The sequence below is a fragment of the Anser brachyrhynchus genome (assembly GCF_964034855.1).
Source record: "Anser brachyrhynchus genome assembly, chromosome: 24".
Taxonomy (NCBI): domain Eukaryota; kingdom Metazoa; phylum Chordata; class Aves; order Anseriformes; family Anatidae; genus Anser; species Anser brachyrhynchus.
In genome coordinates, this window is record NC_137717.1 from 952968 (window position 1) to 963041 (window position 10074).

The window sequence follows — 10074 nt, forward strand, 5'->3', positions numbered from 1 at the left end:
CGGGGCAGCGGGTGCTGGGCTCCTCGCACAGCACGCGGCAGGGCCAGGGGGCGTGGTGCTGGCTGGATTTCTTTCCCCAGCCGTGATTTTCTCCCCATTAATGTTTTCTCTGCTCCGACTGCTGCTGGCGGGTGGCTGGCAGCCTCCTGCTGGGAGGCTCACGGGATGCTCGCACCTGAAACTATTAATATTTCTGCCCACTTCTTCACACGGCTCTTTCATCTTTCTGATGTTTTCCCCTCACTTCTGCACGGGGAGCTTCCCTCTGCCTGCCTTTGTATCTGGAGCTCTTTAATCCACCTGAATGTCAGCGCCATTATGTAAGTTTTCCTCTGCTGAAATTAATCGCCACCGAACAGTTTTCATATCTGAAAGCGCCAAACGAGATCTCCGAGGATTATCGGGCCGTTACATAAAGCGAGGCAGCCACCCCATCTCTGGCGGCCCATTTGCATCATCGGATCGATTCAGATCTCAGGCGGCCGATGCCCGGATTCCCTCCCCGCCTCTCCGGAAGAAATCACACCTGGACCCATCCAGGACCAGGGTCGCCCTTTCTGCAATCCAGCCACGGGCAGGAAACAAGAGAAAAATATTGAAGCTGCTGATAAAAGCGTGTTGGTTTGGACATAACTTAGAGCAGAGGTAACTCGCGAGCAGCGGCGTGAGCGCAGGGCTGAGCAGGGGCAGCCTCCTCACGTCAAGGCTGATCCCAAACCTCCGCCGTGCCTCCGGCTCAGAGCTCCCGGACCCAGACCCAGGTCCCGGGGCTCTCAGGGCTCCCGGGGCTGCCCCCCGCTCCCTCCAGCCTCCGCCAGAAAGGCGGCTCCGTCCCCCGCGCGCGATGAATCAGCCCGAGCGGCGGGCACCCATCTGGGCCCGGCGAGGCTCCATCTGGGGCTGGGGGAAGGGAGCAGCCTCCTGCCGCAACGGAGCTGCCGGGGGGAGCGGCGAGGGGCAGCACGGGCCCTGCGAAGGGCAAATCCCCCCGGGACGGCTCCTGACAAGGCCAGAGCAGCGATGAGGACACGGCAGCCTCGCCCCAGGGTGTTCTCCTACGTGCTCGACCATGCGCAGTGACAAACCTCTGCCATCGTCCAGCTCCCCGCACATCACCTGGATGGGGCAGGTGTCTCAGGGACTGCAGAGCCCCAGAACACAGCAGGCAGCTGCGTTGCGTCAGAGGGCAAAATCCAAGCATGGAGCCAGGGCTGCGTTCTGGCCTCTACTCTCCCCGGGAGGGACTCAGGTGCCCACTGAGGTGCGGGAGCCAAGCATGGGGCAGTTCGGGCTCCCCAGCTGTAAGACAGAGCCAAGCAGCAGGGGTGGGACACGGGGAAGCTTTTTGTCATCCCCCAGCGGTGCCGTGCCTCGCAGAGGTGCAGCTCGCCCCTTACAGCGATGCCAACCCCGCAGTTTTCAGGAGCAGGCTACCAGAACACACGCTGGTTATGAAACCGGCCGCTCTCTCTGGCTACATTAATCATTCTGCCACTACATGAATGATTTGTAACACGTTTTGGGGAAGAATGGGCCTGTTGCGGTCATCTTCAGCCCCAAGAGCAGGCAGCCTGTTCTCATCCGAAGACAGGCGATGATCCTCCTTTGGGAGGATTGGGAACCTCACACGCTCCACCTGTATCAGAGATTAAGCGTGAAGCCCACGATCACCGGCATTAAAACCCTGGATTAAAGCACGGATATTTCCCCTCTCTACTTCCAGGTACTCACCTGCTTTAACGCTGTTACAAAACCATGCTGGACTGGGGAGGGATATGGAAAACCCTCCCTTTTACAGGCAGAACAGGGGCTTGGGGGAGGAATGTGGAAAATCCTCCCTTTTAAAGGGAGAACGGTGGCGCAGGCAGCTCCAGCGGCCAGGACCACGGGACAGCGGCCAGGGCTGCTGCAGCTGCCATCAGCAGGGCCCGGTGCTCGCTGCCAGGCTCAACGGATCGCGCTGACACACTGGGTTTTAGAGCAAAGCCTCCCAGCCCCCAAGCAGGCGAAACAGAACACACACAGACCAAAACAGCAGTAGAGAAACAAAATCTGGCTCTTTCTGCCCTAAATCCTAGTGAAAGAGAGGTGTTTTAAGCAGGTTTTCACCTCACACACCAATACGTCCAAATGAAAAGTGACTGGGAGCAGCCCCAGCCACGTATCCTGCCTGTAAAACTGTGCTAGGCATGGACATTCATTTAGGAGGGAGCTTTGCAGGACAAGTTTGGATGGGTTTTTACTCCTTTAGTCTATCCCCACACGCTTTTGGGGCCGACTGCCCTGCCCGCAGGTGAGGCAGGGAGGGAACACGAGCACCAAGGAACTCGCCATGGCTGCCCTCATCAGAGGGGCACAGCTCCTGGTCATCCCCAGCACCAGGGCAGCACCTCAGGCTGTTAACCTGGCAGGAGGGCTACAGAGACGCTCAAACATGTTTTATTCAGAAAGACACGACAGAGCTGAACGCTGTTCCAAAGGAGACGTTTACTAGCACAGCATTAACGCCTGACACGGGTGTCATTCCCCTTCAGTCGGGGCAAGGCCATCAGGCAGCCCCGACCGCACGGCGTGTGGACCAGCCGCAGCGGAGCCCAGTGGTGCCAGGCGCTTTCCTTGCAGGAGCTTCACTTCCTCGGCTGCAGACGACTGATGTGGGGGTCCGAGCACGTCAAGGCTTGGGCTCTTGCTGGCTGCTGTGGTAGTCAGGCGGGACGTACTTCCCTTCCTTGATCATCTTGTCCCTCTGCTCCAGGATCTTTTTCAGACGCGCAGCCTGACAAAACACATGGGAGAGTTGACAGGGATGTATAACAGGCATCACAGCGCTTGCGAGCGCTCACACGGCCTCTAGCGGAACCCTGGCACAGCCCCAAGGGAGCTGCATGCACGCAGGACCCTCACTAACCCTTCCCTTGGGCGTTCTCACGCGGTTAAGACACATTTTACTACCAAATATTACAAGTTTTGAGTCAGAGACGCTCTCTGCTTCCTGAGAAAGCCGAGGGCTGACCCTCCACACGCCTCAGCTCTCCAGTTAGGCTGCCACCCACAAGTCCCCGACCGACCCCCAGCACCCCGCTTCTCCCCCTGAATCCCCCTTTTCCCCCCGCACCGCCCCGGGGGGCTCAGGCACCACCCCCCCATTTACCAGAGCCCCTCTGCCGGCCCCCCGCGGGCACAGAGGGGCCCGGAGGCAGCCCGTGGCCGGGCGCCGCTCACCAGCTTGGTGCGGTGCATGCACTCCATGAAGTCCTCGTACTCGGGCCGGCACTCGCGGCGGGCCCGCGTCTGGCCCAGGCCGTGCCCGCACTCCACCCACTCCCGCTCGAAGGCGTGGCAGGCCCCGGCGTTGCCGTAGGGCTGCGCGGTGCTCTGCCGCAGCAGCCAGCGGTCCATGTCGAGGCCCATCTGCCGCTGCAGGTCCAGGAACGGCATGGCGGCGGACACGGGCACCGGCACCGGCACCGCCGTCCTTCACCGGCCCTTGCGCGACGCCCGCCGCCGTCAAGCGCGGCCGCTGCCGCGACCTCCGCGCCGCGCTTTACGGCCGAGGCGGCGGCACGGGCACGGGCACGGCGGCACCGCCCGGCAGCGCCCCCTGGTGGCCGGGAGGGGGGGGAGCGCCCGCCGCGCCCCGGCGCCCCCTGCCGGGGGTGGGCCCAGTGATCCCAGTGCCGCCAGTGGGCCCAGTGCTCCCAGTGATCCCAGGGATCCCAGTGCTCCCAGTGGTCCCAGTGTCCCCAGTGATCCCAATGCCACCAGTGCCACCAGTGATCCCAGTGCCACCAGTGATCCCGGTGTCCCCCGTGCTCCCAGTGTTCCCAGTGATCCCAGTGCTCCCAGTGATCCCAGTGGTCCCAGTGATCCCAGTGTCCCCAGTGCTCCCAGTGACCCCAGTGCACTGTGTCCCCAGCGCTTCCAGTGCTCCCAGTGACCCCGGTGTCCCCAGTGCCACCAGTGCTTCCAGTGCTCCCAGTTCCCAGCGCTCCTAGTGACCCCAGTGCACAGTGCCCCCAGTGTTCCCAGCGCTCCCAGTGCTCCTACTGCTCCCAGCATCCCCAGTGTTCCCAGTGATCCCAGTGCTCCCAGCACTCCCAGTGTTCCCAGTGCACAGTGCTCCCAGTGTCTCCAGTGTCCCCAGTGCTCCCAGCGTTCCCAGTGCCCAGCGCTCATAGTGCTCCCAGTGATCCCAATGCCCCACACTCCCAGTAACTCCAGTGCTCCCAGTGACCCCAGTGCCCAGTGCTCCCAGCGCACCATGCTCCCAGTGTTCCCAGTGCTCCCAATTTCTGGCTTTCAGGGTCTCACAGCATCCCCATTCTTTGGCTTTTGTGGCCTCCCCCCACCACGGTGCTGTGGCAGCAGGCAGGAGGGCTCATTAGGAGGGCTCATTAGGGTGCCACCCAGCCTCCCCCCCAGCTGTACCCACATCCCAGAGCCCACCCCTGTCTCCAAGCCCACCCAAGCCCCTGGGGTCCCTCCAGATGCCTGAACACAGCCCCCAAGGCTTGGGTGAGCAGCCCCAGCTTCCCTAACGAGCGCAGCCTCGTTATGCAGCTACCTGCTTATCAGAGCCGGCTCCTCTGCCACCTCGGGCACAGGGAGGGGAGGAAGAGCCCGAGGGCTCCTCAGCCATAACCTGAGCCACGCTCAACAACCATTTATTTCCATAACTCTTTAAAAAAAAGAACCCAAACCCGTCAGCCTGCCCGCCCAGCCCCTGCAGCAGGCACACAGCACCACACGAGCAGGAGGAGCAGGATCCACGCGGGGCGCTGAGGGCTGCCCGTGGGTCCCAGGACGGGGTGCGAGCGCAGGGGTGCTGGCACAACACCTTCCCCATCCCCGTGCTGCTCAGATGATGCCGGCCGGAGCGAAGACCGGGGGGACGCAGAGCGACTCCACCATCTCCCAGCCACACGACAAGGGGGTGCAGGCGCTCTCGTGGTCGTCTTCTGCTGGCAGCAGCTTCCCCTGGAAGAGCTGGACGGCCTTCCTGCAAGCACGAGACACCCGGGGGGCGCGAGGGCACCCACTCATGAAATGCCACAGGGTGGGCCCAAGGAAGGGGAACTCGGGGGCTTTCGCTTCTCCAGAGCCCCAGCCCCGTCTGCACGGCCAGAGCTGATCTGCCCCCACAGCTTCTCCAGTGAAAAATTGGCTCAGGATTTAAAACCTGGCTCGTTATTTAATAACCCCAGTGGCCAGGTTTTGACCCTGAACCCCCAGGGTCTGCCCCCCTCAGATCTGACCCTCTCCCCTGGGCAGAAAGCCCGGCCTGGGCGCTGCTCGGAGCCTCCCTCTGGAAGCCCCCGGCCCTGCTCACGAGGACGGTCTCTTACCAGGCCAGGCGCGACATGGCGTAGGTGACCTGTGGCTGGGAGCGCCCACCCAGCAGGGACGACGCGGCGATGGTGTATGCACCCATGTCCTGGAAAATCAGCCAGTCGCCGTCCTGCAGGTCGGGCAGCTCCATGCCTTCGGCAATCCGGTCCTCTGAGTGCCCCGGCGGACCCCGGAGGCTGCTGCATAAGAGGTGGTCTGGGCAAGGCTTCTGCGGGGGAAAGATCGGGCAGCCACAGGGAATGAGGGCACCTGCAGCACAGCGCTGAGCTGTTTTATATAGGGTGAGAATCTGGGCCCAAACCAAGAGACACGCTCTTAAAATTAACCCAGGTGGCTAGAGCCTGGACCAGTCTGCCCTGATGCCCGTGGAAAGCACCCAGTGACAGGTCTGTCTCAGTGTTCCTTCACCAGCTTTAAAGACCAGCCTGAAAGGATGGTTTTCACCTTTCCCAAAGGTTCTTTGTCTCACAGCTGGCCAGACAGCATCTGTACAGCCTAACTTACCACCCCACGCTGGCTTGCCAAGCCCAGAGGCAGACCCAGGCACTTGCCACGGACGTTTGACACCACTGAGGGACCTGCTGGGCTCCCCTCAAGCCAGAACAGGCCCTCACCTTGTGCAGCAGAGGCTTCGGGCAGGGGCTGTCAAACAGGACGCAGCTGAAGGCTCCATAGATGCCATCGCTGAGGTGGTAGACGAGGCTCTTCTTGCTGCCGGACTCTTCCCCTGGGGGAACAGAGAGGGGCTCAGGGGCCACGGTCCCACGGGCAGGCCGGTCCCGCGGCCCCACGTACCATCAGAGCCCGGCTGCTCCGCAGGAACCTCTTCCTTGGCGGTGATGCTGGCTGCGAGAGTGAAGGCCGAGGTGACATAGTATCGCCCGGGTCTCGCAACGATCTCCACCCCGCAGCCCTCCGGGAAATACGTGTCCAAGGCAGAGTTTATCACAGCAGCAATCTGGGTGGGGAAAAGATGTTTGTCCCCGCGAGTTCAGCCTCGCTGCCCAGGACAGGGCAGGGAGCCAGCTCCGGCCTCTCTCTCTGCCTGCCCAGAGCCAGCCCTGGGAGCCGTGTACCTCCTCGAACTGAGCTCTGGCGTCCTCGGTGCCAGGGAATCCCCCTCCGATGTCCAGGAGGTGCATCCGATAGCCCAGCTCTGCGCCCATGTCAAACGCCAGCTGCGCCTCAGCGACAGCCTGGGCAAAGCCCTGGGGCTCCAGGCTGCAGCTCCCGAGGTGAAAGCTGGGGGCACAGTCCCCATTGAGCAGGGCTGGCCCGTCCCATGTGGCAGTGAGGGGACACGGAGATCCCGCGATCCTCACCGGGGCACCCCTGCACCTCCCACAAAACATCCAGGGTGAGACTGCCCAGCCCACCCTGCAGAGCCCCTCTCTGCAGGCCAACCTGCCCCAAAGTGGTCCCAACAAGAGCTCCCCACCGGGATGCCCAACAGGATGAGCGCCCTGATTGAAGAAGGACAACGTGCCGTACCTGATGCCAACAACCTCCACAGCCTGCTCCTTCGCTGCCTCTAGCAGGCGCCGGCAGGACTTGAGCGTGGCACCAAACATCATGCTGGGATGGGCAGAGGGGCTGGAGTCAGCAGCAATACCCAAAAGCATCCTGCACGGCGAAAAGCACCGTGTTGAGGGGTCTTTGGGCCCTCCACCACCCCACAGCCACCTCCCCAGCTCCTCCTTCAGCCCCCCCTCCGCTGGTGCCAGTGGATCCTGCATCGGCACCCACCTGGCGTGAGGGTGGCTCCTGGCCACCTTGCCCAGCTCCACCTCGTTGTCAAAGGCCATCAGCCGCACGCCGTGGCTGGCTGCGTATTTGATGTGGGCAATTGGCTTGCAGGGGCTGCTGTAGAAGATCTTGTCAGCCGGGACCCCGATGCTCTGAACCGCTGCAATCTCTGTCTGCAGGGAAACGCCACGTGTATCGGGCAGGTCCCTGGGGCCAGCGCTGCCACGCTTGGACACAGCCGGCTCCGGGCCACAGCCCCTGTGGCACTGCGAGGGGCAAACCGCCAGCACTGCAGCCTGGGCTTTTCCAGGGAATGGCTGCAAAAGCTCAATGGGATCACAGTGAACTTTGTCCCGGCAGGGGCAGGTTGCGGCGAGGTGTTTACAAGCAGCACAAGACCAGGAGGAGAGAAAACAAGTGGGGCAAGTGAGCAGGGAGGGGGTTTGGGCACATCTCCCCCGGGAGCTGCAGCGAGAGGGTTACAGCCGCAGAGCTGGTCTGAGTTGTAATGAATCCTTGCACTTTCTCCTCCTGGTGACGTGTCCTGTTTAATTACATCCAAGTAAGTGGCTTAACTTTGGTCCTCCTTGGGAACCTGGCTATGAGCAAATGGATGGACTGGGGGAGCTTTGTGCTCGGCCCTACAGCCACTCGGAGGGTGCCTGCAGCAGCGGCACCCCAGGGATGAAGCCTGCCACCAGCCAAGCCTGCCAGCCGGGACACAGGTCACACACAGGAATGTTGGTCAAAGGCAACAAGCCTGAGTCACCGGACAGACAGGGCAAGTATCTCCGGGTTGTGTGGCAGGGTTTGACAGCAGGGGGAGACCTCTGCTGCTGTAGGTGTCGGCTGGAGAGGAAACCTGGAGATGAGGGTGAGCTCTGCCACTCTCCCGCACACATCCCCATCCATCCTCCCCCAGCCCTACCTTGCTGGCACAAGCAAAGCCTGCCCCCAGCTCAGCCAGCAGCCGAACCACTCCTCCGCTGCTGTTGCACTTAACAGGGAAGTAGGGCTTCACGCGGGGCAAGGCCTTCAGGAAGCGCAGGTGTTTCTTCACGATGTCCCCGAGGTCTGCCACGAAGAAGGCTTGCTGGTCGCTCTAGGACAGGGCTGGGGTGAGCAGCAGCCACGGCCCCACGGCCGCAGGGAGCAGCAGAGCCGCCGGCCCTTCCCCTTACCGGTGGGTACAGCCCCACCAGGAGGTTCTCCAGGAGGTCCCTGGTGGTGAAACCCTCCTCCACCATCGTGAAGTTGGATTCGTTCAAGTACCCATTCATGGCCAAAGTGTGACGGCACTCGTGTAAAGCTCCTCGAGTAGGGTGTAGTTCCTAAGTATGAAACTCACTGGGGAAAAAAAAAAAGAAAAAAAAAAAAGGAATACTAGTGGCAAGGCTCCAGAGACTTCCACAGCCTGCACCTCCGTGCTCCCTGAGGTGCCTCCCGTCCCTGTGCGTGGGTTGTGCAGGGCAGCAATCCCTGGGGAGAGCTCTGCTGCTCTCCTCCAAACCAGCACCTCAGCTGGGAGCACCACCACGGGTTAAAGCACTCTCCAGGGGGAGGAGGCACATTTCTCTGCAGTGCAGAGCTCTGGTTTTGTACACAGCAGCAGCTCGGGCACCGATGCTGTTCACAACAAAGCCACCTTCGCTGTAGAGCTGATGGCCTATATATGCCAGGACGTGTTTCTTCACGCTGTGGCATGTCGTCAGATCTGCTGTATGTTGCATGGGGAGAAGTTTCCCTGTGGTTTTCAAGCTGCTGAAAACTCACTGACCCACGTTCCTGGACACACAAGCCCCATGAGAAGGGAGGCACCCCTGAGGGGCGCAGCACAGGGCACCCCCGAGCACCAGCCAACTGGTCACAGTCTGACCTGCGCTGTGGTTCCAGTTTCACTTCTCTCCCATGACACAGTATATGGAACAAGGGTACAAGTTAGGCAACTCTGTGGCATTTCCTGGCTTGCACGCTTAGTGGAACAGCTTTAATAATCTCTTCCCTTGGATCCAGCCCATCCCATAACCCAGGGAGCTGAAGACTTAACATGAGCTCACAGGAAACGTTTCCTCTCCAATAATCCAGGTCCAGCCACAGGGCTTTTCAGGAAAATGGTCCCCCTGATCAGAAGCGAGCAGAGGTTTCATTTCTCAGAGCTGCACACTGCCTCCTCTGCAGAGACCCACCTACATTTCGGATAGGCACTAGGAGAAGGAGCACAGTGACCCCAGAGCGGCAGCGTGCCGCAACGCACCAAGCAAGAACCACCAGCAACCCCCAGAGATGGGCAATGGGCCTTGAGGCTCTCAGAGCTTTGTAATCCTCTGGCCTTACCCTTCTCTCCCCAAGGGCATTGCTGACCAGCCCCCAGCCCCAGCCCTGCTCAGGGACACAAACAACGAGCAATGTAGGGGGCTGATCCTGCCAGCCGTGCACGAAACTGCTCCCTGCTCCCTTGCACCCCCCCCTCCTTACCGAGGTCCACAGCCTCCCTGCCGGGTGACAAGCCGTGCTGCCAGGGGGCCTCCGAGGAGCGCTGAGCTCCTGCAGCACCCCAGGGCGTAACTGCTGCCGGGGGTCCAAGATCTCTGGCGAGAGGCAGTGCAAGGCAGAGAGGCACTGGTGGCGGGATGCCTTCCACCCACCACTCCCCAAACTCAGCAGCTGCAGGCATTGCCCTCTGTCCCCCTCCTCGCCGTGCCAGGCACGCCAGCAGCCCCACGCAGCCCACCAGCCCGTTACCTCAGCCAGCATTTAACAGGCTGTGCCCACGAACGCCCCCCACCAGAACGAATTGGCCTCGGCGGCGGCTGCTTGTCCTGCCCCGGCTCCCTGCCAGCACCCAGACCCCGGACCTGCCAAGCCTGCGGGGGGGGGGGGAATGTAGGGCAGCTGCATCCCCTAAATCCCAGCCCCCTCCTCTCCCCCTGCTCTGCCTCACAGCATGGCCGTGGCAACAGCGCCCAGCTGTGCTGCGCT

General features: G+C 61.7%; 2 protein-coding genes across 3 annotated transcripts; both read right to left on the reverse strand.

The window, feature by feature from the left end:
- Positions 1–2467: 2467 nt before the first annotated feature.
- NDUFS5 (NADH:ubiquinone oxidoreductase subunit S5) lies at positions 2468–3544 on the reverse strand. The gene is made up of 2 exons (XM_080567061.1): positions 3223–3544; positions 2468–2776 (listed from the first exon to the last, which is right to left on the reverse strand). Exons 1-2 carry the CDS (start codon positions 3436–3438, stop codon positions 2672–2674), a joined length of 321 nt encoding a protein of 106 aa, XP_080423187.1. The 5' UTR covers positions 3439–3544; the 3' UTR covers positions 2468–2671.
- Positions 3545–4648: 1104 nt separating this feature from the next.
- AZIN2 (antizyme inhibitor 2) lies at positions 4649–9551 on the reverse strand. 2 transcript variants are annotated; one of them, XM_080567063.1, is made up of 10 exons: positions 9153–9551; positions 8277–8442; positions 8024–8197; positions 7096–7268; positions 6841–6924; positions 6426–6591; positions 6145–6307; positions 5964–6076; positions 5346–5557; positions 4649–4999 (listed from the first exon to the last, which is right to left on the reverse strand). In XM_080567063.1, the coding sequence occupies exons 2-10, from the start codon at positions 8373–8375 to the stop codon at positions 4858–4860; spliced, it is 1326 nt and encodes a 441-aa protein (XP_080423189.1). In that variant the 5' UTR covers positions 8376–8442; positions 9153–9551; the 3' UTR covers positions 4649–4857. The 2 variants fall into 2 exon arrangements, with proteins under 2 accessions (XP_080423189.1, XP_080423188.1); XM_080567062.1 differs by having other exon boundaries at positions 6841–6972; positions 9153–9549.
- Positions 9552–10074: the final 523 nt, after the last annotated feature.